The sequence below is a fragment of the Schistocerca piceifrons genome, chromosome 6 (genome assembly GCF_021461385.2).
Source record: "Schistocerca piceifrons isolate TAMUIC-IGC-003096 chromosome 6, iqSchPice1.1, whole genome shotgun sequence".
NCBI classification, from domain to species: domain Eukaryota; kingdom Metazoa; phylum Arthropoda; class Insecta; order Orthoptera; family Acrididae; genus Schistocerca; species Schistocerca piceifrons.
This window is the reverse complement of record NC_060143.1, coordinates 161257510-161284605: the sequence shown is the minus strand read 5'-3', so window position 1 is coordinate 161284605 and position 27096 is coordinate 161257510. Positions and strand designations below refer to the sequence as shown.

At 43.5% G+C, this 27096-nt stretch overlaps 1 protein-coding gene across 1 annotated transcript in view; it reads right to left on the bottom strand.

The window, feature by feature from the left end:
• The window catches only part of LOC124803208 (dynein beta chain, ciliary-like), a 586091-nt gene that overhangs the window by 447526 nt on the left and 111469 nt on the right, over positions 1 to 27096 (bottom strand). The window contains exons 8-9 of the mRNA XM_047264389.1: positions 11431 to 11596; positions 11151 to 11274 (exon numbers count right to left, since the gene is read on the bottom strand). Of these exons, the coding sequence (XP_047120345.1) occupies positions 11151 to 11274; positions 11431 to 11596 (290 nt within the window). The remainder of the gene's footprint in view (positions 1 to 11150; positions 11275 to 11430; positions 11597 to 27096) is intronic.

The following is a 27096-nucleotide window of genomic DNA, read 5'->3' as shown; positions in this document are numbered from 1 at the left end:
TTTAGTGCAGTCAATGATCAGTTAATGGAAATTCAAACTGAAAACAATAGTAAAATGGACAGGGTACAACACCAAATAGACCAACTTAGTAAACAGGTTTCGGAACTAAAAAATGGGTTGTCAGCTGGATTAAAAAGTGTGAATGAAAAAGTCGATGTATTAGAAAATAAATTTATTGTTTTGGAAAATGAGTTAATTGCATATCAGGAGAAGAATGTCAATGATGTTAGAATTCTAGTAAACTTAGAAGAGATGAAGACGGACAACAATAGCAAATTTAGTGCAGTCAATGATCAGTTAATGGAAATTCAAACTGAAAACAATAGTAAAATGGACAGGGTACAACACCAAATAGACCAACTTAGTAAACAGGTTTCGGAACTAAAAAATGGGTTGTCAGATGGATTAAAAAGTGTGAATGAAAAAGTCGATGTATTAGAAAATAAATTTATTGTTTTGGAAAATGAGTTAATTGCATATCAGGAGAAGAATGTCAATGATGTTAGAATTCAACAGAAGGTTGTAGAGAAAAAAAATGGAACATAACTTCAGTACTTTAGATCAAAAAATTTTAAATGTTGAAAATAGTATGCCAAATAATGTAAATGTTCTAGATCAAAAAAATTCAGTAGTTCAGGAAAATTGCATTCACAACAACCTGTAACCAAACAATGGTATTGCGTGGTGCAACATTTCACTCAAAAGTTTTCCATGAGACAATTTACATCCAGTGGATTTTCTACACCACTGTAGAGATAGTTTTGTATCAGGCATGAATGATGACCAAAAGATTAAATTTGATAAAACATGTCTTGAAGGTGAAGCTTTGTCTTAGGAAAATCTAAATTTAAGTCAGTGGGAAACATACCAAAATGTTGAAAAAAGTTTATTAAATAAATTTTGCTCAGAAGCTGAACAAGGGAGTATTAAAAGTGAATTTCTGAATGGTCCAAATTATAGGAATAGGGACGGTACACTGAAAAAGTTTTGTAAGAATCAATTTAAGAAATTACCACAGCCTGAGAGGCCATTTATGAAATGACATTGATTGATGCACTAAAAAGGAGATTACCAAAGAGTTTGCATTGGGATTTAGTACATGGACATGACAATTACCTTGAACAATTTTTACGATATGTTGACAGGCTGGATAGGGCAATAGAAAGAAGCATGTACCATAATTATCAAAGTGATAGAGATCACAATGGTAACAACTACAGAAACTGAGATAGTGGTAACTTCTATCAGGGTCAAAATGGTAATAGGGAGAGAAACTTTGAACATCAGGAGGAGAATAGAAATAATGGGGATAACCATAGTCAATTTAATAGAAGAAACAATCATAGAGGTGGCCATTTGGAAAATGGCGGTCTGCCTCAAATGAGGTCCATAGTTTTGGGCAAGGAAATACAAGTACACGACCCCCAATTTACACTTATAATTAGACAGTAATTATTGTTGCTGCAACTGCTTTTACTATGCTTGGTACCCATCTTTGCATGTTATGTGGAATCTCACTACTCTAGTTGTTGAAAACATTAAGACATCAGGGTATAACTTGCATGGTACTAAAGGGAGCCATAGAGAATAAAATTTGAAGGAGAAGACATCTGCTTCTGACTACTACTCTCCATGCTAAATGATGCCTAATACTAAGTCATGTTGTACAGGTTAAAATTAAGTTTCAGACAGGCAGATTTTTGACATCCTTAAACCAGGATGTGCTAATAGTACCCATGGACTGGGGAGCACTCCAGTTTGCTCAATGCAACAGTCCATGTACAATGACAGCTACTGTTAGTTACAGAAGCCCTAAGCCTCAACTGGAGGAGATATTTCTATTTATGGCCATTTGCAGTGCCTCATATGTAAATTCTCTAATAAAGTACAACATATAGCATCGTACATGCCTTCATGTAGTGCATTACAATGAGATAGGAGGGAAAGCATGCAGAAAGTTGGTTGCCAGACTTAGGAATGACATTAACAGGATAAGTAAGCTTAAAAAATTCTTAATATAGGAGCACAGAAATATGCACCATTAGTTCATGTACTGTGATGCATTTATAATCTTCAGGTGAATGAGTGTGAAGAAAACACAAGTGAGGCTGCAGTTTGAGCAAGCTAAAAAGTCACTCACATTATAGCAACAAGTGTCATATTCAGTGGCACCTATCATAAAATCGTGTATGGTAGCAGTTGCAGAATGTTTGTGTTCAAGAGATCTGCAAGAAACTGAAGGTGTTTGCCTTTCAATGCAAACAGTGTCTTGTCAAGTCCTGGACATTGCAACAGATTTAGAGACAAAGCTCAGGAGAAAATGCCAGAGTGTTGTTGCATTTTCGTTCATACTTTAAGGAAGCACTAATAGATCTGACTATGCTCATCTTTCAGTATTCGTGTGCAGTACTGATATGGATTGAAAGTAATGAGGAACTATTTGTTGACATAATCAGCAATTTTTTACACATAAGAAACTTTATTCCTTTACTGGTTTCAGGCACCTCTTGCTGTTATTCAGAAGGGAATCAAACAACAGGAGCAGACATCATTCCAGAACTGGATCTACTTGACAAATGAGATGTATAATTTGCACTTGGTCTCAGGGTGGAGGCAGAAGAACAATAAAATAATAAGACAAAACTTATGCAGCTGCAGTTGCTACAAGGAATAAATGAAACTGTGCATTACCTACGTATCAAGTAATTTGTAAACACCTAATGATAAATGAAAAAAAACTAATACAAATGACATGTGCTGCTGTGGATCGGAAATTTGGGAACTAATCTCCAAAACAGCTGTAGTAAAGCCAACATTGTGCTGACAGGGAACCTGTCAGTGAAAACAAAGTGCCAAGTACACCATGGCAATGGAAGCTAACTGGAGCAAATGGAGAGACAATTCTCAGTCAGTAACTAACATTAAGTGTCAGAAATTAACTACAGAGGAAAGGAAGTGTGGGCATGATTCTATACTTCCACTGTAGTACAACAAATAGTACTGGAATATACGAGGGTCACTCCAAAAGAAATGCACACTATTTTTGTAAAAATATAGTTTTAATTCTGCATGTGTGAAAGTTTTACAGTGTGTAGATACATCCTTCCCGCTTGTTTTCAAACTTAGTTCAACCTGTTCCTGTGAGTGGCACTGTCACAGCATGTCTTAAAGATGGCTTCTACACTTGATGTTTTCATCAGAAGCAATGTGCTGTTATACACTCCTGGAAATGGAAAAAAGAACACATTGACACCGGTGTGTCAGACCCACCATACTTGCTCCGGACACTGCGAGAGGGCTGTACAAGCAATGATCACACGCACGGCACAGCGGACACACCAGGAAGCGCGGTGTTGGCTGTCGAATGGCGCTAGCTGCGCAGCATTTGTGCACCGCCGCCGTCAGTGTCAGCCAGTTTGCTGTGGCATACGGAGCTCCATCGCAGTCTTTAACACTGGTAGCATGCCGCGACAGCGTGGACATGAACCGTATGTGCAGTTGACGGACTTTGAGCGAGGGCGTATAGTGGGCATGCGGGAGGCCGGGTGGACGTACCGCCAAATTGCTCAACACGTGGGGCATGAGGTCTCCACAGTACATCGATGTTGTCGCCAGTGGTCGGCGGAAGGTGCACGTGCCCGTCGACCTGGGACCGGACCGCAGCGACGCACGGATGCACGCCAAGACCGTAGGATCCTACGCAGTGCCGTAGGGGACCGCACCGCCACTTCCCAGCAAATTAGGGACACTGTTGCTCCTGGGGTATCGGCGAGGACCATTCGCTACCATCTCCATGAAGCTAGGCTACGGTCCCGCACACCATTAGGCCGTCTTCCGCTCACGCCCCAACATCGTGCAGCCCGCTTCCAGTGGTGTCGCGACAGGCGTGAATGGAGGGACGAATGGAGACGTGTCGTCTTCAGCGATGAGAGTCGCTTCTGCCTTGGTGCCAATGATGGTCGTATGCGTGTTTGGCGCCGTGCAGGTGAGCGCCACAATCAGGACTGCATACGACCGAGGCACACAGGGCCAACACCCGGCATCATGGTGTGGGGAGCGATCTCCTACACTGGCCGTACACCACTGGTGATCGTCGAGGGGACACTGAATAGTGCACGGTACATCCAAACCGTCATCGAACCCATCGTTCTACCATTCCTAGACCGGCAAGGGAACTTGCTGTTCCAACAGGACAATGCACGTCCGCATGTATCCCGTGCCACCCAACGTGCTCTAGAAGGTGTAAGTCAACTACCCTGGCCAGCAAAATCTCCGGATCTATCCCCCATTGAGCATGTTTGGGAATGGATGAAGCGTCGTCTCACGCGGTCTGCACGTCCAGCACGAACGCTGGTCCAACTGAGGCGCCAGGTGGAAATGGCATGGCAAGCCATTCCACAGGACTACATCCAGCATCTCTATGATCGTCTCCATGGGAGAATAGCAGCCTGCATTGCTGCGAAAGGTGGATATACACTGTACTAGTGCCGACATTGTGCATGCTCTGTTGCCTGTGTCTATGTGCCTGTGGTTCTGTCAGTGTGATCATGTGATGTATCTGACCCCAGGAATGTGTCAATAAAGTTTCCCCTTCCTGGGACAATGAATTCACGGTGTTCTTATTTCAATTTCCAGGAGTGTAGAATTCCTGTGCTGTGGAAACAAGACAGTGGTAAACATCCACAAGAGGTTGAAAAATGTGTATGGAGATGCTGCTGTCAATCGTAGTACAGTTAGTCAGTGGGCAAGCAGGTTACGTGATGAAAGCCGATACGGCAATATTGAGGATTGTCCTCACAGTGGCAGGCCTTGTACTGCACATACTCCAGACAGTGTGCAGAGAGTTAATGAATTGGTGACTCCTGACAGATGCATCACAGTGAACGAATTGTCACGCTACATTGGGATAGGGGAACGAAGTGTTTGCAGAATACTGAAAGTGTTGGCGTTAAAAAATGTTTGTGCCAGGTGGGTTCCCAGGATGTTGACAGTGGCTCACAAACAAACGAGAAAAACGGTATGCAGCAAACGTTTGGAACAGTACGAGAATGGTGGAGATGAATTTCTTGGAAGAATTGTGACAGGTGATGAAACATGGCTCCATCGTTTTTCACCAGAGATGAAGAGGCAATCAATGGAGTGGCATCATGCAAATTCACCCAATAAAAAAAAATTCAAAACCACACCTTCTGCTGGAAAAGTTATGGCTAAGGTGTTTTTCGATTCTGAAGGACTCTTGCTTGTGGACATCATGCCAAGTGGAACCACCATAAATTCTGATGCATATGTGATGACACTGAAGAAATTTCAAGCTCGACTGAGTCGTGTTTGACCACATCGGCAAAAGCAGGATGTTTTGCTGTTGCACGACAATGCACAGCCACATCTCAGTCAAAAAACCATGGAAGCGATCACAAAACTTGGATGGACAACACAAATACCCGCCTTACAGTCCTGACCTGGCTCCATGTGACTATCATCTCTTTCGGAAACGGAAAGACTCTCTTCGTGGAACAAGGTTTAAAGATGATGACCCCCCTTGTGCATGCAGCCAAACAGTGGCTCCAACAGGCTGGTCCAGAATTTTACTATGCGGGTATACAGGCGCTGGTTCCAAGATGGCGTAAGGCAGTTGAGAGGGATGGAAATTATGTGGAGAAATGAAAATATTGTCCCTAAAGGATGTATCTACACACTGTAAAACTTTCTAACATTTAGAATAAAAGATGGATTTTTTAAAAAAATAGTGTGAATTTGGAGTGACCCTCATATAAAGGACAAAAAAATTGTAACTAGTGACATTTTTTGCAACTATATGATACCATAAGATTTAGAACACATTGCTGAACTAGCACAGAGATGTCAATAGTGTGTTCTGGAAGGAAATATGGTCACAGAAATGGTGCACTAGTTGCACCAAGGGGTAAGAAGCAATAACTGGAGTAAACAGAGAAACAACTTCTAGTTGTTAGTGAAAATGAAGGGTCAAAAATAACTATAAGGAAAAGGAAATGTGGTCAGTAGTGTGTACTTCTACTACAGTGAAATAGCAAGTTCATAAATTTATAAAAAGTCCTAAACATACTTGTTGTTGTTGTGGTCTTCAGTCCTGGACTGGTTTGATGCAGGTCTCCATGCTACTCTATCCTGTGCAAGCTTCTTCATCTCCCAGTACTTACTGCAGCCTACATCCTTTTGAATCTGCTTAGTGTATTCATCTCTTGGTCTCACTCTTCAATATTTACCCTCCATGCTGCTCTCCAATACTAAATTGGTGATCCCTCGATGTCTCAGACTGTATATAGCTACCTAAACAACTAAACACAACAGTATATGACCAAGCAGTAGTGAGTAAAGTACTACTAATGATTTACTAGCTGTAAATAGCAAATTAGTGACCATCTGAGTAAGTTGTAGTGGTGACTGTAACCTAACAAATGACCTATTAAAATTATGCATGAAGGATATGGAAACGCAGTGTGGGGTCATTCTTTGCCACAGAACAGTTTGTCGCCTTAGTTGGAGAAAAAGTCTAGATGTTTTCCTTGTCATTCTTGAGGAAATATCTCTCTTTCTCAGAATGAAAGGGATGAAATGCATTGTCTAAAAGATTTATAATGCGTATCAGACCTTGTGTTCCTAGTTGACAGAACTATGCCTTTCAACAATTTAAATGTGTCATTACAGACAAAGAGCCTGCTAACATATGACATGCACAACCAAATCTGAGAATTCTTGGAAAGTTAGATTTGTTTCAGAGGTGAATTAGTAACTGAATTTTAACAGTCTTTAATCATTTGGCTTCTTTAAGAGTATCTGAAGGCCCCTTTTGGTGGTTACCAAGCCAAGTTACAGCAGCTTGCCATGTCTTTTTAAACATGATGCTGAGAGTTTGCCATTTTCAAAATGGAACTGTTCTGTTTCACCCAATAATTTGCCATCATCACTTCAGTTAGAAGCAACAGATCTGCAAAATTCAACTTTTCTTAAAGACAAATTGTGCAACAAGCTGAATTTCTCACTGGGGTACCATTGATTTCAGCAAAAACATTTCCCAAACTACACAAAAATGCCACACAGACCATGTCGATGGTTGAGTATACCTACTCATCTGAGCAACTTTTCTCAGCAATGAAGAGAATAAAAACTAAGGAATGATCTTTTCTTCATGACGTAACAATGCATTAATGCTCTGAACACTTTTACACCTGGTATTTCCGCTATTGTTCTGAAAGCAAAATGTAAAATTCCTGAAGCCCAATAAATGTATTCAATTTCTTCTGAAACAGTTGGTTCTTATCACTTTATTATTTCCTAGTTTCCCAGTGTAGTGTGATGCTATATCACAGCAGCTAACAGTACAAGTAGAGCTACGTGAAATTCATAAATGCTATAAGTGTGAAATGTTTTGAAAGTGAAAAAAACGGTTACTCTAACACTACCTGGGTATAGTGGGTCCTGATTTCGGTCAATTTAAAATTGCGATAAAGTGTAAGACTGGCATATTTCAGCAAAGTTTATTAAAATTAGTATATTTCTGTGCAACTTATAACTTACGGGCTAGAACATCTGAATATACAGACACTAGACTTGTACTGTTTATAATATGCCCATGATTATATGTGAAATAATTACTACTGCAGACAAATACTTGTTACATAATTACATATATGACAGATACAATGTTCTGCTAACCTGTCCAATACACACATTTATGCAAATCGAGTTACCACAGAGTAGATAAAACATGTGTCACTGAAAAGTGAACACTAAACCAATGATGTTTTATTTGTATCTGGATAGAATAACGAAAAAATAAAAGTGAGGCAAGAAAAAAACATCAAATTCAAGATAGATAGTAGAAATTCACAATCGGCAGCTTATAAAACTTTACTAGATGACTTCAAAGAGAATGTCTTCTTGCTTTCCTGCATGTGAAGTATAGTAGAGTAGAATTTTTGAATTTGATTCTTATCAATTTCTTGCTTCACCTCTAATTCACTTCATTCCATATCCAGACAAAAATACACCATCCTTGCACTAATCACAGAAACATTTGTCGGAAAAGTGGCAAACATGATATGTGGGAACTATAGCTTGGCACGGGCATTCCCCAGACCCCTAGAAGTGATCGGTAGTAGTCAGCAACAGTCGTGAGACTTGGTGATGTAATGATTTGCAGATATTCATCGCCAAGTGTACAGAATACTGTTAGCAGGTGCTGACTGAGACAGATATAGTCATCAATTCAGTTTGCAGGAGCGATGCAATGCCTATCCGAAAGAAGAAGGGTTTTACATTCACAACAAAAATTCTTCTGTGTGTCATTTTTGTAATGTGCAACTCAACTGGGAGAAGAAGGAAAATTTAGAAAAATACAATTGAAAGTTCTAGGCACAAGGCAAAAAATGCAACTGCAGTCACTGCATGAACTTTGTATAAAAAGCAGACTTCTACTGGTGAGATGATAGATAATGCCATAAAAATGAAAATGTGTTTAAAGACAAACATTCCATTGACTAAACTAGATAATATTGAAGTTAGGTCATTTTTTAATAAATATATACCCAGTGCTGGTTGTATACCGAGTTCAGATAGACTTTGTCAAGAATATGTCAGACAGTCCAGTAACAAAATGAATGAAGAAATCAAAGATGCTGTGAAGGGAGTTCCTATTCTGGATAATACCAACAAAATTTGTGACACAAATGGCAGGTATGTAATTGCAGTTTTATTTTCGACAATGATTTGTGCTCAGGCCCTGGTAGCCACCCTAAAAGACTATAGCATTAAATATGAAAACGTTGTGGGATTAACATCAGACTCTGCTGTGTACATGGGATATTGTTTTGACACACTTAAAATATTGACTGGAGGCAATTTAATACATTTCAAATGCTGCATGTGGGCAAAATGAACTTAGTTGGTGACATCTTCCTAAAAGAATTAAAGGAGTTAAATTTTACTGCCAGTATGATGAAAATGGTGTTTCTACACTCAAGCAAAATGAAAAGTGCATTTCTTCAGTTCTTTCAAGAGAAATTTCCTCACCTGCAGAAAAAAAACTTTTCCCTGATCCCATAAACATGAAAAGGACACAAACTTACCAGCAATCACAGAATTTTTCAGATAATTGGAACAAAAAAATGCTTCCACTGAGTTCATTCGTGATTATTTAAAAATGAAGCTGCATCAGATCTACTCATCTTACAGAATAAATTTGTGAGTGACATACGTGCTAGTACTGTCAGTTTAATTACAGCACTAAATGGCGTGACTTACCCATTTGCACAATTGTGAAGGGGAGGAACTTGTGAGTAGCCAATTACTATTAAAAAAAGTTGTGAAAGTTGTTTTTCAGCAGGCACTATTAATTGTTTTGACATGTTCCAAAATGAGGCACAGAAGGTATCTGCAAAAAATTGTCTCAAATCTGCTGCTATGAAAAACAACATTGACTAGCTCTTCAACCCTGCAGTTTGTGGTGCATAGCTTAGTTTGAATGAATCTCCTGTTGTTAACATAGCAAAAAAGGTTCCACAAGTTGAAAGCATTCCATCACCATTTTTGAATAAATACAATGCATTAGAAAGAGCTGCTTTATCTGCAGTTCGGGCACTTGTCAATAGTGTGGATGCAGAGAGATACTTCTCAACATACAATTTAGTTGTTGAGTGACACGAGGAGGTCAGTGATGCCAGATACTATTGAAACAACTTCAACGATGGCTTTGAATAGAGCAACATTTGTATGAAGGCCTAGAATGTGTGTTAATTTGAATGAGAACTATTACTATGATGTTGTTTACAGAAACAATACCCCATATTTTTTGTTAAGAAAAGAATAGTGAATAGTGAGAAAGAAAAAAAAAAACTCAAACTTTAAGGTAAGAATTTTGTGTGTATACATTGTTTAGGATCATTTAAATGCATAAAAATACCAAAAAATATAAATACTAAATTTGAAGTTCAAAATTCTAAGTTTTCGACGTTTCTCTGTTAATTTCACATAGCCCTAAGTATGAGCTTGGTAATCACATAAGGTGCACTCAGCTGATCACAAGGCTCGCCATACTGTGTGCTGACCCACTTTACTATTCACATTGAGTGACAGTGCTCTGCAGAGCAGGAAGCGCAGTAGCTGGAACAGCCTGCTGTAAACATTTTTAACTTATTCATTTTCCATGACAGCAACTCACTTCATCTGAGTAAATGCTTCCAAGACAGGCACAGCAGCTTCTCAAGTTGCAAAATACAATGTAGAAGCTATCATGTAAGAAAGTACTGATTATGAGAGAGTTCTATACTGAAAGCAAAATGCATTTTTGTTGGGACTTTTAGTCCTGGAAGTAGCCAAAGTGGTGTTTCTCAAACTAGGAAGAAGTGACACAAAGTCCGAAATCCTGAGCAGATCCCCAAATGCATTATGCAGAATAATTATACATTACATACATGCTCTGCAAACCACAGTATAGTAACTCAGTCCAATTGCTTATGGAGTGTGGAAATAATGACAGCTTAAATGCCTCTGTGCATGATGTAATCAGTTTACTAAATTCTTCACAGTCTCTAGGGGAGCTGAAGAAAATTTTTAGTTTCTTCACCAAACACTGGTTCTTGAAACTCTACAAGTACATGCTTGTAGGATAACTGGTGCCAAAGAGAGTCTGTCAATTCAAGTTAGAGTTCCGTGATGCTCTCCCACAAGTGAAACAAACCAGTGACCGAGTTGCCCTTTTTTGAATACTTTCAATATCCACTGATTTTTTGTATTGGTTCCACATACTTGAGCAATATTCTAAGATGAAATGCACAAGTGATTTGTGAGCAGTCTCCTTTACAGACTGACAACATTCTCTCAGATCATTCCAATGAATCAAAGTCTGCAAACAGCCATACCTATGACTGAGCCTATGTGATCATTCCATTTCACATCACTACAAAATGTTACATACAGGTATTTGTTTAAATTGATTAATTTAAATTGTGTTTCAATCATGTGTAGTCTTGGGATACTACTTTTCTGCATTTTGTAAAATACACAATTTGACATTTCTAAACATTCAAAATAAACTCTGATTTAAATATATCTGTATATAGGAAACTACGCAGAATTTATAATGCAGAACTTTGTTGTACATTCATACATACCACGAAGGCTTTTCCCAAACTTCTTACATTCTTGATCCATAGCCTCAACATCAATTTCTTTCCATCGAGTTGTTTTCCAGTCATCAATGTTTGATCGCACAACATTGATATAATCCCATAACGTCTTGAAAGTTGGAAAAAAGAATGGCATGAATATCAATGTACAAGCATAGGAATTACTTTTAACACACTAATATGAATGACATATTAAGAAAACTAAAAGCTCAGTATTATCATTAAACTAAATTTTCCACTCAGTAATAAGTTTATTAACAAATACCTTCAGCATAGCAAGATCCTTTCGACAAAGCGTAATTTGTTTGAATTCTGGCACATTAACTTCAAATAAATCAGCTTGCGATTTTATTTCCTCTAGTTGGGTCTCTAGATTTTTAAGTTCATTATTTGTAGTATTCATCAGGTTGTATTCATCCCGACAAGTATACCTGTAATTTTAATATTTGCAATTTAGCATTAGCTTGCTGTTTTGAACTCTTATCTATAGTACATGCTTTATGATATTATCTACTACTTCATACTGTTCACAGAACAAGAAAACATTATTTAATACCGATAATAAATAGAAACATATTTTTATCAGTGCCTGGATGACAACAACTGCTAATCAGTACTTTTATTTAAATAAAAGAACTTAGTATCTAGTTTTACAGTAAGCAGGGATAAAGCCAATTAAATAAACTTAGATCACTACTCACTCTACAGAAAAAATTTTGAGCTCGAAGCAGGATAAAAGGATAAAGAAATGAAGTTGAAACACACACACACACACACACACACAGACAAACATGCATGTTTTATGTGAATAGTGGTCTAAATTGACGTATGTAGTTTTTACCTTGCTTCCAGATTCATATCTCTAAGTCAATATTTGTCATCAGCCAGCTCAATGGAAGGACTACATCATACTATTCCACTCATGGCCCATGCCACTTCAAATCCTGAAGCGTGTCAGCAGAGTTAGATCACATCAAGTGTATCTTTAGCCAGAATGCTTACAGCAAGCAACAGACTGTGTGTACTGCATTACCAATCAGTTGTGAATATGAAAGGCTTAGAAACTCTGGCAGATGTTTCCAAGTTGGCAGCGTTTTTGCCTTTACAAGAAGCATTTCACACAAATTAGTCATGAAACTTCCTGACAGATTAAAACTGAGCTACCCAAGCACGACTCATGACCTGTCCCCAAAGCTTCAGTTCTGCCAGTACCTTGACTCCTACCTTCCAAAATTCACAGAAGCTCTTCTGCGAACCTTGCAGAACTAGCACTCCTGGAAGAAAGGATATAGCAGAGACATCACTTAGCCACAGCCTGGGGGATGTTTCCAGAATGAGATTTTCACTCTGCAGCAGAGTGTGCGCTGATATGAAACTTCCTGACAGATTAAAACTGTGTGCCAGACTGAAGCTCAAGCTCGGGACCTTTGCCTTTTGTGGGCAAGTGCTCTACCAACTGAGCTACCCAAGCATGACTCGTGACCTGTCCTCAGAGCTTCAATTCTGGCAGTGCCTCGTCTCCTATCTTCCAAACTTCACAGAAGCTCTTCTGCGAATCTTGCAAAACTCACACTCATGGAAGGTAGGATACTGTGGAGACATGGCTTAGCCATAGTCTGGGGGATGTTTCCAGAATCAGATTTTCACTCTGCAGCGGAGTGTGTGCTGATATGCAGCTTCCTGACAGATTAAAACTGTGTGCACCACCGAGACTTGAACTCGGGACCTTTGCCTTTTGTGGGCAAGTGCTCTACCAACTGAGCTACCCAAGCACGTCTCACGACCTGTCCCCACAGCTTCATTTCTGCCAGTGCCTCGTCTCCTACCTTCTCAGAAGAGCTTCTGTGAAGTTTGGTGGTGGTGGTTGTTGGGATGTTTAAGGGGGACTAAACAGCTAAGGTCATCAGTCCCCCATTCCAAAAACAAGTGAGACAAAGTCGCAGAGCAGATAAAACCCCAAGGGGAAGGAGACTGCCCCCCCCCCCCCCAGGTGCTAAAGAACACAAATTAGGCAACGAACACTACAGAAAAGAAGAGTACAGACGAACACCAGACAGAAAGAAATAGAAGAAAAGAAGATGGCCGGAGACTGGTTGACTGACCACGACAACAAAAAAGGGAAAGAGTCAACCATCCGATGAGACACCAAAACAGCAACAAATATGGAGAGACGCGAGGACAAAAGAGACAGAAACGGAAAAGTGCAGGACCCCCCTAAATGGATCCATAAAAAGGACTAGCACGGATAAAATGTAAAACATTGTCAGCCATGGAGGCATCGTCGCATAAAATCAAAGGCAAGGTGCCCGGGAAATTAAAAGACTGCCGAAGGGTGCGCAGTCGGGGACACTCCAATAAAATGTCAGCCGGAACCCACACCGACACAGGGGGGGATCCTCCTGACGCAAAAGATGGCCGTGCGTCAGGTATGTATGGCCGATGCAGAGCCGACACAGGATAACAGAGTCCCTGCGAGAAGACCGCAGGGAGGAGTGCCACACATTGGTCGTCTCCTTGAAGCCCGCAGTTTATTAGGCATTGTCAAGCCTCGCCACTCAGCAGACCACATCCCGAGCACCTTACGGCGCAACACCAGCTGCTGATCGGGAGCCGTGAGGCCGATCTCCAAAGCTGGGGCGTCGAGCGCCCCTTTGGCCAGCCTGTCAACACGTTCGTTCCCTGGGATGCCAACATGACCTGGCGTCCAAACCAAGACCACCGAACGTCCAGAACGGGCAATGGCGGAAACAGACTCCTGAATAGAGGACACCAGAGGAGAAGAGGGATAGCAGCGGTCGATGGCCTGAAGGCTGCTCAGGGAGTCACTGCAGATGACGATGGACCTACCTGAGCAGAAACGCATATGCTCAAGAACGCGCAAGATGGCCACCAGCTCTGCAGTAAAAATACTGCAGCCAGCCGGCAAGGAGCGTTGCTCAACATGGGCAGCGTGAGCAAAAGCGTAGGCAGTGCGACCATCAACCAGGGAACCATCAGTGTAGACAGACTCACAGCCCGGAAATGATTCGAGGAGCGCAAGAAAACGGTGACGGAGGGCCACAGGCGGAACCGAGTCCTTAGGTCCCTGTGCCAAATCCAGACGGACGGACGGCCTGGACAAACACCAGGGAGGCGTAGGTGTACGGACCCGGAAGGGAGGCAAAAGAGGGAATGACCCCAGTTCTGACAGCAGGGACTGGACACGGACAGCTACGGAAAGCCCAGACCTAGGTCGCCGTTCGGGCAGATGGAGGACCATGGCAGGGAAAAGCAGGCGACAATTGGGATGGTCTGGCGAGCAATGCACGTGGACAGCATAGTCGGCGAGCAGTCGATGGCGGCGAATCCGCAGCGGGGGAACCCCGGCCTCCACCAGTAGACTATCTACGGGGCTGGTACGAAAAGCGCCAGTTGCAAGCCGAACCCCACAGTGGTGTATGGGGTCTAACAACTTCAACACTGAGGGTGATGCAGACCCATAGGCCAGGCACCCATAATCAAGCCGGGACTGCACAAGGGCTCTGTACAATCGCAGCAGCGTGCAGCGATCTGCACCCCAAGACGTGTGGCTCAGGCAGCGGAGGGCGTTGAGGTGCCGCCAGCATTTTTGCTTCAGCTGAGTAACATGAGGAACTCATGTGAGCCGGGCATCAAACACGAGTCCCAAGAAGCGGCAAGTGTCCACCACATCAAGCAGGTGGCCGCCGAGGTAAAGTTCAGGATGAGGGTGGACCGTCCGACGCCTGCAGAAGTGCATAACTCGAGTCTTGGCTGCAGAGAACTGAAAACCATGAGTCAGAGCCCATGATGCTGCCTTGCGAACGGCGACTTGCTGCCTGCGGTCAGCGACTCCCGTAGTCGTGGAGCTAAATGAGATGCAGAAGTCGTCGGCATACAAAGAAGGAGACACCGACGACCCCACTGCTGCAGCCAGACCATTAATGGCCACTAGAAATAAGGAGACGCTCAACACTGAGCCCTGCGGGACCCCATTTTCCTGTATATAAGATGAACTAGAGGTGGCACCGACTTGCACCCGGAAAGAGCGGTGCAATAAAAAGGTTTGAAGAAAAGCCGGGAGCCGACCACGAAGACCCCACTCATGCAACGTGACGAGGATGTGATGCCGCCATGTGGTGTCATACGCCTTCCGCAGATCGAAAAATACAGCAACGAGATGCTGACGTCGGGCAAAGGCCGTACGGACTGCAGATTCCAGCCGCACCAAATTGTCCGTGGCAGACCGGCCCCGACGGAAGCCACCCTGGGATGGAGCGAGGAGACCGCGCGACTCAAGGACCCAACACAAACGCCGCCCCACCATACGTTCGAGCAATTTGCACAAAACGTTGGTGAGGGTAATGGGACGATAGCTGTCCACCGCCAGTGGGTCCGCACCGGGCTTCAAGATGGGGACAATAACACCCTCTCGCCATTGCGATGGGAACACGCCTTCGCTCCAAATGCGATTAAATATCGCGAGAATGTGTCTCTGGCAGTCCCTGGAGAGATGCTTCAGCATCTGCGCGTGGATGCAGTCTGGGTCTGGTGCTGTATCAGGGCAATCGGCGAGGGCAGCAAGGAATTCCCTCTCGCTGAAAGGAGCATTGTATGTTTCAGAACGACGCGTGTGGAATGAGAACGGTGTCCGCTCGGCTCGCTCCTTTAGAGAGCGAAAGGTGGGGGGATAGGATGCAGTCGCAGAGCTCTGAGCAAAGTGCACGGCAAGCCGTTCAGCAATGGCTGCAGCGTCCGTGCAGACAGCGCCGTCCAAGGAGAGCCCAGGGACACCCATAGGGGTCTGGTATCCGTAAATCCGCCGGATCCGGGACCACACGAGCGAGGGGGAGACATGGGAGCCCAAGGATGAGACATACCTCTCCCAGCACTCCTGCTTACGCCGTGCAATAAGACGACGGGCGAAGGCACGGAGCCTCTTAAAGGTGATGAGGGTCTCAAGAGACGGGTGCCGCCTATGACGCTGGAGAGCCCGCCGACGGTCGCAAATAGCCTCAGCAAGCTCCGGCGACCACCAGGGTACAGCCCTCCTCCGAGGGTGGCCAGAAGAACGGGGGATGGCAGCCTCGGCCGCTGAAATGATGGACGTGGTTAAAACACGCACCACCTCGTCAATGTCACCCTGTGGGGGAGACTCAATGGTTGCAGCGGAAGTAAAAGCCGGCCAGTCAGCCTTGTGGAGAGCCCAGCGGGGCAAGCGCCCAGAAGAATGACACTGGGGCAGCGACAAATAGATGGGAAAATGGTCACTACCACACAGGTCAGGATGCACTCTCCAGTGGAGGGATGGGACAAGTCCAGGGCTGCAAATAGAGAGATCGATGGCCGAGAACGAGCCATGGGCCACACTGAAATGCGTGGGAGCACTGGTGTTCAAGAGGCTAAGGTCGAGCTGAGCCAACACATGCTCCACGGCCCGACCGCGGTCATCGGAGACAGTCCCACCCCATAGAGGGTTGTGGGCATTGAAATCGCCCAGCAGCAAAAAAGGTGGCGGCAGTTGGGCTATCAGAGCAGCCAGGACATGCTGCGCGACAGCACCATCAGGTGGAAGGTAAATACTGCAGACGGTAATAGCCTGTGGCGTCCACACCCGAACAGCGACAGCCTCTAAAGCTGTTTGTAGAGGTACAAACTCGCTGTGAAGAGAGTTAAGGACATATATGCAGACGCCACTAGACACCCTTTCATAAGCTGCCTGGTTCTTAAAATAACCCCGATAGCCACGGAGGGCAGGGGTTCGCATTGTTGGAAACCAAGTTTCCTGCAGAGCAATGCAAAGGAAAGGATGATGGCTGATAAGCTGGCGGAGCTCAGCTACATGGTGGAAGAAACCGCTGCAGTTCCACTGGAGGATGGTATTAGCCATGGATGGGAAAGGCGTGAAGGGATTGGGGAGGCAGATTACACCTCCGGGGCCCCTGCTGCTACTGAGTCACCATCTGGACAATCTATTGCATCCGAGGGACTGGCGAGATCCATGTCCTCAGTGGACGCCAGAATCTCCACCTCATCCTCAGACGCAGAGCTTGTAGGAAGCGGTGGAATGGGTGCCACCGCAATGTCGGTAGCCTTGGGGAGTTTCTTCTTCTTCTGCTTCTCGCACTGCGCCTTGGGTGGTTCAGGTTGGGAGGGCGTCACTGGGTCAGTCTCAGGGACAGACGATGACCGTGTGTCCCGACGACCAGGGACTGGCGGTTGTTTGAGCCACTTGTGGCTGTCGGCTTTGGAACCGGTCGGAACATGCGAAGGGAGATCCCCAAGGGACCCCTTCCTTATGAGAGTAGCCGAAGAAGTCTTACGCTTCTCCGGCTGGGAAGGGTGGACTGATGTCCCCGATGGTTGGGGGGGTGTTGCTCCTGAAGTACATGGAGCAGGAGCAACAGGAGGTTTAGTGCCCCCCACCATCAAGGGGGCAGGTGTGGGACTTCGACTCTGAGAGCTGACTGGAGTGGATGGAATTGTAGAAGGAGTGACAGTTGCGGCATAAGAAGCTGTCATGCGCACTGGATGAAGCCGATCATATTTCCGCTTCGCCTCAGTGTACGTCAGGCGGTCGAGAGTCTTGATTTCCATGATCTTCCGCTCCTTCTGCAGAATCGGACAGTCTGGCGAGCAAGGCAGATGGTGTGCACCACAGTTCACACAGATTGGAGGCGGCGCACAGGGATGATCAGGACGGGAAGGTCGACCGCAATCGCGACAGACGAGGTCGGAAGCACATCGTGAAGACATGTGGCCGAACTTCCAACACTTGAAGCACCGCATCGGGGGAGGGATATACGGCTTGACATCACAACGGTACACCATCACCTTGACCTTCTCAGGTAACGTGTCACCCTCGAAGGCCAAGATGAAGGCACCGGTGGCAACTTGACGATCCTTCAGACCCCGGTGGACGCGCCGGACGAAATGGACACCTTGGCGCTCCAAGTTGGCGCGCAGCTCGTCATCGGACTGTAAAAGGAGATCGCGGTGAAAAATAATTCCCTGGACCATATTTAAGCTGTTATGTGGGGTGATAGTAACAGACACATCCCCCAACTTCATACAAGCCAGCAAGGCTCGTGACTGGGCAGAGGATGCCGTTTTTATCAACACCGATCCAGACCGCATCTTGGACAAGCCCTCCACCTCCCCGAACTTGTCCTCTAAATGTTCGACAAAGAACTGAGGCTTCACAGACACAAACGAGTCCCCGTCAGCTCTGGTACAGACGAGATACTGGGGCGAGTATCTTTCGCTCTCATTCACAGCCTTTCGTTCCTCCCATGGTGTGGCCAGGGAGGGGAACGATTTGGGGTCATACACATTAGCCTTAAAGTGAGCTTTGGAACGCTTAGAGACCGCTGACAGCTGGCCGCCAGCGAGAGATGATGTACCACGCTTCATTGCGGGTCATCCGCCCTGATGCCACCTACTCCGACCAAGGGCCCTCCCCATGGGTGCCACCCAGCCACAGCAAAGGCCACCTGGCAGGATGGCCATTGCCGGGAGTCCCGATGCCCCAGGGCGATGGGCATCTACTCCTTGGCATACGTGGGGAGTTAACGGCGCAGGCATCAGTAGAGCGATCCCTGTGTTGTCAGGGGGCTACAACCAAGAGGGTACATGGCGGCCCCACCACAACGGAGTGGCTACCGTGCTGGATCTTAGGTGCAAAAATGGCCAAGGTCGTCGTCGCAGTTAAAAGAAACACTGCAGAATGCAGCGTGGTAATCGCCCAAGAGATTGAAAACGAGCGGGCCACCATTGCAACGATGAGAAAGACGGCTAAAGGTCTAATTGCACGACGGATACAATGCACCATGTAAGGTGCCCTTCCCCAAGTGGCTCGCTCTTCGGAATAATTTAGAAAGATGGAGGTCAAACCCGAGAGGGGACCATCACATAAGGCCGAAACATTTGAGACTCCTTTTAGTCGCCTCTTACGACAGGCAGGAATACCGCGGGCCTATTCTAACCCCCGAACCCGCAGGGGGTGTGTGAAGTTTGGAAGGTAGGAGACGAGGTACTGGCAGAATTTGAACTGGCAGAATTTAAGCTGAGGGGATGGGTCATGAGTCATGCTTGGGTAGCTCAGTTGGTAGAGCACTTGCCGCGAAAGGCAAAGGTCCCGAGTTCGAGTGTCAGTACTGCACATAGTTTTAATCTGTCAGGAAGTTTCATATCAGCATAGACTCCGCTAAAGAGTGAAAATCTCCCTCTGGACAATTAGTAATGTTTTGACAAACTAAAGTGTGAACCATATATTCCAATGTCTCTTGAAAATCAGAGCCCTCTTCACATCTACAAAAAATGATATAGGTCTCGGTAAGGTCAATGTTGGATGCCTTGCAGTTTTGGCTTGACATAAATAGCTTAATCATCATGCTCGCTGAAGATATTTGCATCAATCTCAACCATCACTTATGCTTACAACAGTGAAGTAAATTTACAAATGTTGAACACTGGACCAACAATGGTCATTCTCCATAAAGTACACCAGTACAAACTATTTCTACCTAATGGGACAATGGATTATCAGTTTTGCTTAAACTGGCATGTAGCCTTAAAAACTAGGATAGAGTGTGTTGTTTGAATTCTTAATTAGGTCCTGCTCTATTACTGGAGAAACAACAGAGGGAGTGAGTATACACCATTATTTCATCTGTTAGTATTAGCATCAGTAATATTTTGGATGTCGTTATCTTATGTTGGCAGGTGATGTTTGTGTGCCCCATAAGAAGTTTGTATTCCCACAGAAACCCTAATGTTGTCTGTGTCAGCACAACCTCTGTTTTGTGGAGAGCATGAGCATTTAAAACACGAAGTTTTAGCATGTTACATAGACTTGCCACCTTGATTTGGCTGAACTCATTAGCATGTTAGTACAGTCAACTGCCCTCACAGTCAAGCTGTAATCTGTAGGGTTTCTTCATTCTGTCACATCTTCTGATCAGTCTACTCCATTTCAGGCATTTTGTGGTATAAGAGATGGTCAAATCCACATTTCTCTTTCATCACATAACTTCATGGCAAAACATAGTATCAGTGGCCATTAACTCAATTTGCTCTCATTTAATTTAGTCCTGTACTTTGGGCATGTTGCACCTGTTTCTATGAACACTCTCATAAGCAAATGCTCAATGTTTATGAGACTAACGTGTGTCCACATTCCAAATAAAGCTTTATAAATGTTGATGCTAAGTCATCACTTTTCCCAACTGTAGAAGCCAATTTCTGTTGTTGTGTCTGTATGCACAATAATATCCAGACGACTAGTTCAAAAGTTATGCAGCACAGATGCTTCTGTTCTAAACCTATTTAATTTGGGCAGAGTATACTGTTTAACAGATAATCTCTCGTTGAACAATAATATGCTTTCATCAATGTAAAGTTTTAGATACTGATGAAATGTGTTATGGAACACTGTATAAACTTTATTAACAAAATTTTCTAATTCTGAATAAACTATCTCTTTCATTACTGAAGAATTGTAACCAAAGTGAAACAATCACAAATTTAATGTAATGTTCTCTAGACAATTTCTCTGGTAACTGGAATGTTCAAGAGTATTTTTCTAGACAATGGTTCGCAAATTTTGAGCTTTTACACACCGTCAGACAAAATCATGAAGGACACAGTTCTCAAGTCCTTTTTCTTTCAAGCTTTGTGATCTATAATGACACATTTCTGTTTTTATGTAAATAAAACCTACTGGTGTAAATAGCTACAGATTTCATCAAACCTTCTGTTACAAATGTCAGTAAAAACGACAGAAGCCTTGAACTCAGATGTATCTCTAAATTGTGCTCTTTTCCAAGCATTTTGCTCTCACTGTCAGACATTTCTAACTCTAAAGAATTTTCTTCTCTTGTAGTAACAGCTGATGTTCTAGGTTCAGCACTGTTAACAGTCATCATCATCATCATCATCATCATAATTAAGAGTTTATCATCACTATTGCTTTTAATCAGAAGGCGCTTCAAGACAGATGCAATTTACCCTGAGAAAGCCTACTTAGGAATTTTCAAGAATCAATTATAAATGATAAATTAGTAATATACCATGACCACCTGTGTATTGCTCTCATAGGGACTGTGAGGACAAGATTACATTACTTACAATGCACCCAGAGACATTTACACAGTTACTTTTTCCTCAGTCTATATGTGCATTGAATGAGCAGAAGCCCTAATAACTGCTACAATGGACGGTCCCCAAACTATGCGCTTCACAGTGGTTCTGTAGAATATGGACATAAATGTAAATATTTTATTGAAAATTAATAACTGCATCTCTGCAAATGGACTGTCACCACATTTGTCCTTTATACTGATATGAACCTGAGTTATGAGTGCAGATTGCCATTACAGAAGTGGGGACTAATCACACCTATGACACATACAAACTGACTTTGAACATTTTGTGATGATGAGAGACTGTGGGACTTAATGTTACATACCTTCTTAAATGTCTCATCTCTGTAACTTTTGCATTACAAGTAATATTAGGCTCTGGAGATTCTTTCATTCACTAATGTCTTATAGGATCATATTTTGTGGTAACTTGTCATTGAGGAAAAAAATGTTTGTTGCACATGAGCATGTAATAAGAGTAATGTATGGTATCCACTGTAGAACCACTTGTAGATAGGTCTGTAAACAATTGAGCATTCTGACAACAGGCTCACAGTATGCTTGCTCCCTCTTGAAGTTTCTTGTCAACAATAAATTACAGATTTAAAACAATACATATATATAATACTAGGAAGGAGAAATGATACACACTATACATCACTTAGCACAGAAAGGAGTAAGGTATTCTGCCATAAATACTCTGACCACTGAACAGGTGCCACCCGATGTCACTATGGAAAACACATGGTGGTTGCAACATTACTGTTGATCTCTGTGGCACCGCTACCCAGATGGCGCCACCAGGAGTGCTCTCTGAGGAGGCCACACCATCAGAATCCTGCATGTAATCAAGCCCCAGTCTTGTCTGAGCAAGCTGTAATTATACTGCACTGTTGATGCAGTGGCAGTATGTGCTAGTCAGTCTATTGGTTTGGTTCTCACTGTGGACTTGATTTACTGATGTTCACTTTTTGGTTTCTATTAGTAACTGGCTGGACTCTGACACTGTGAAAAGTGGTCTTGGTTTGGATTGTTTACTTAAGGACAGCTTCTGTTGCTCTGGGAAGGGTTCTGTAATGCATCTCAATTTGCCTAACAAACTGGGGTGACTCTCCATTAGGTTTGAGTGTAGGCTGACCTCACAAAAGTGGGGACAAATCATACCTGTGACATGTTCAACCTTGACTCTGAATATTTTGTGATGAAGTGAAAAAATGGGTCTCCAACCAAAGAACACTACAACTACTAGTAATGTTAACGGTGTGGGGTTATCAGGAGCTAACAGCAGCAATACTACAGGCAGACAAGTATTAGCAAATGAAATAGATACGTCTTCCATGCCAGCCATGTTTACAGCATTTTCACTCTCTCTTACCACACTTATGGGTTTGCAGTTCATGAAAATGTACACACCATGTACTCTAAGGCCATTATGCTACTCTAAAGACTGTCCATGAGAGACATGCTGAAATTAAGTGATGAATCCAGATTAACTCTTCACAAAATTAGGCCACAGCATCTTATTGACCTTGCACATTGCAGAGGCATATTTTCAAACTACCTTGGATGTGACATCACAAGCTTACACAGAGCTCAATGCACTATACAGCTTCAACCATTATAATCAGTTATCTTTCATGATCTAATCAGCCCCTGCCATATTACAGCATTTTATGGTTCAGTTAGTATATGGTATTCCAAACTTTGCTGCATAACTCAATGAAATCTTGGTTACAGATGCAACTCCAGAGAACCACCTTCACAACCTCAAACTCTTATTCTAGAGTCTGCTAGCAAGATGCAACTTGTGTAATTGTTATTTCACGCAACTGACCTTGCCATATTTGGAGTTCAAATTCCCACTCAGTGGACTCAAAGCAATGGAAGAATATGTAGCGTCAATTTACAACATGCAGCCACCCACAAATGTAAAAGATCAACATGTGTTTCTGGGTAAAATATGCTATTATGGCCACTTTACTGCAAACCTAGCTGAATGCTTTCACCCAATGAAGCAGCTACAATGCCAAGATGTATGTTTAGAATTGTCACGTCAGTGTCAACAAGCTTTCCAGATTTTGGAAAATTGCATTATGTGGGTACCATGCATGAAAACATACACTCTTGGTCTGCTGCTGGAAATAGCAACCGATGCATACCCCATCTTATAGGTGCACTCCAGTTCCCGTGGCACAAACCACCTTATTGCCTATGCTTCTAAGACCTTATTTGCCTCCCAGTAACCAATGCTACTCCCAAACAGAATGCGACACCCTCATTATCATATACACAATCCAGAAATTTGAATTATTCCTCTAGGGACAGAGATTTCATCTTGTCATGCACCATCAGCCATTGCTCACCATCTTTGGCTCTAAGCATCACCTAGAACTGTCCAATGTCTCCAGCAATGGGTGCTATACTTGCCTAATTTATGCTATTCTATCCACTATCTGAAACCTACATGACCAATTAACGTGAATACGCTGTCTCCATGAGACCTGATCCAGCTTTTGACTAACACCAATTGGCATGTTTCCAGCTTGATTCAAATTTGGATTTGGGCATTTCAGTTTCCAACTTGATTCAAATTTGGATTTGGGCATTTCAGTTTTCCCCTTCATATCACATGACATTACAGCTGCCCACCTCCTGGCCCCTATTTTCACCTGTGCTGGTAACAGTGAAGTCAACTGCATCTCAAATCATGGGTTCTGTTGTTGGTCTCAGACAAGGATCACTGTCACATCAAGATTCCTCCCTCTCTTGAGACACTAGTGCTCCTATACACTGCCATATGGGGCATGTCCCAGATGAAGGTTTTGCACAACAACACTTGTTCTTGCCCAGTGATGACTCATACATTGCAAACCTTGTCTGCGAATGTTCTGCCTGTCTGCCCCTTCAGCTGTGCCTCCCCAGTGTTCCTCTTCCTGGCCCAATGCTGTGGAGTAATTGAAGCATAACCACATAGATTTTGCTGGCCATTTTCTTGTGCTCCATGTGGTGGGTTGTGAATAATAACTTTTCTCAATTCCCTTTGTGTTCCACATGTCATATGTCACTAGTGCTACCATTATCACAGCCTTAGAAATTATCTTTGCCCTGGAAAGCACCCCAATGACTATGATTTCAAATAAGAGGATAGCATTCAACACCCGTTGACTATGATTTCAAATAAGAGGACAGCATTCACCAACCATGACTTTCAATAGTTTTATGCCTGTAATGAGGTGCAACATCCTCATACCATGCCCTTTCACTTGGTTTCCAACAGTCATGCACAATGTTTTTTGTCTGCACTTTTAAGACCAACTCCACAAGGAACAATGTCCAACACTGCACCTTTCCCCTCTGTAGTTTCCTGGCAACTTACAGAGCCACCCCAACTCAAGGCTGCGGCCCGGTGTTTTATGATCAATATCACTGCACCCTCTTGTACATCCAGTGCCCACTATTGGTGCATATCATTTCTGAGGTCCCTCCCTTCTGGGTCGGCATCCTGTTGTGGTCCCATGAGTTCGGATGCTATCCAACCTGGCTCCAAGGAACAATCTCTGCCTGCTATTGGTCCATGACGTGTATCATGGCTGCCACCCACAGCCTTCAGCAGCATCAATTTTGTCGCCACCATCCTGGTGAGCAGCCATCTGCTTCTCCATCTCAGGCATACCCTCTGGTTCCAATGTGAGTCATGCAACTTCTATCAAGCCTCATCCTGCCTTGGCATTTTGGAGTGACGCCTAGAGACACTGCCAGACCATGCACCACTTACTTCTTCCTCTCAAGGCAGCTGCTGATTGCTGCAGGGAGGAAGGGGTGGAGTGGAGTGGGGAGGTGTGGATGGCAGATGTAGTGGTACCACCCGACATCACTATGGAAACCAAGTAGCTGCTGCAGCATGACCTGTTGACTGCCATATTGCCACAACCCACAAGGTGCATGTCACCAGGAGACAAGGCAACTGTACCACAACACTGCATATAAGTCAGTCAAGAGCCCATCTGAGCCAGCTGTAATTGTATCACAGTGTTGATGTACTAGAAGTCCACACTGGTTAGTCTGTTAGTTTGGTTCTCACTGAGGCTTGGTTCATGGGTTACCATTTGTCACACTTTGTTAGTAACTGCCTGGACTCTGACACTGTATGAACGGAGTTTGGTTACATTGTTTACTTAAAGATAGTCTGCTCTGTTCTTGGAAGTATTCTGCGAGATATCTCAATTCGACAAATAAATCAGGGTGAGTATAGATTACCTTTACAAATGCCATCTACTCATCTACTTCCTTAGTAGTTGAATTTCTGAATGTGTATTGATATAATGTTTGTGTGTGTGTGTTTGTGTGTGCAGGCAAGCACGTGCGCACGCACTTGTACATGCTTACGTTCCTCATTGATATAATTGTGTGTGTGTGTGTGTGTGTGTGTGTGTGTGTGTGTGGGGGGGGGGGGGGAGGGGGGGGGGGTCGGTGGGTGGGTGCACGCACTTGTGCAGCATGTTTATGTTTCTCATCTCCTCCTGAACCACTAGACCGATTTCAATCAAACTTGCTACTCTATTCCTTAGTGTCAGGCAATAATTGCTGTGCAGGGTTAAGAACCACATTCCTACCAAGGTTCAGGAGATATGACATCATAAACAATAATATGTGTGAAAAACAGCCGCAGTGTGCAAGACGTTTATATTTATTGCTTCTGTGCTACTAACTGTTCACAATAAACTTTGCAGGCCATATGCTCATATGCCACTAAATGAAGTATATCATGGTACCACGCACAGTTCAGGAGACATCTCATAAATTCTATGATTACTGAAAAACTGTCAAATCTTCCACAAAGTTTAAATTTATTACTTTCTGTCCACTAATTCCATTTGCAACACATTTTGCAGAAAGTTTCAACATACGTATCACACTGAATGTACCTACAAAATTATGGCACTGTATCACACGTAGCTGAGGAGATACGACATCTCCTAAAAAAATTCTGGAACTTTGTCCACAAAATTTTGCTACCCTTCCCTTTTACTTATTGTGCATGATCTCCATCAAAATACTCTCCTCCAAAAGTGATACACTACTACTCCCATCACCATTTCCACTTCCGGAAGCAGTCTTGGTATGCCCCTTGCTGGATTGCACAATATGTCGTCTGTGAATTTTCTTTTACCTCGTCTATTTTTGCAAATCTTCATCCTTTCAATGGGGTTTTCAACTCTGAAATAGAAAAAAAGTCAGCAGGGGCCAGGTCTGGAGGTACAGAGGATGAGACAACACAGTGATTTGTTTTTTTTTTTTTTTTGCAATAGTCACACACGAACTAGAATGAACATGTGGGTGTGCTATCTTGATGCAAGAGCCATGAATTGTCTTGCCACATCTCAGTCTGTTTCCTTCTCAAATTTTCTTGCAGGCATTGCAATATGTCCCAATAATACCACCAATTATCAATTTGTCTCTGTGGCATGAATTCATTATGAACTAATCCTTCAAAGTCACAGAAAACTTTCAGCATGGCTCTGACATTTGACCTGATCTGACAAACTTTTTTTGGTTTTGGAGAATCTTTCCCCACCCATTATGGAGAATGCACCTCGGTCTCAACATCACAATTATAGACCCATGTCTCATCACAAGTTATGATTCTTTTACGGAACATCTTATTCTCATCTGTGCGATCCAAGAGCTCTTCATCGAGTGTGGGGGGAACGTCTTTCTGGTCTTGACTCATGAGCCGTGGGACAAACTTGGCAGCAACATGATGCATTCTAAGTTCCTATATCAGGATTTCA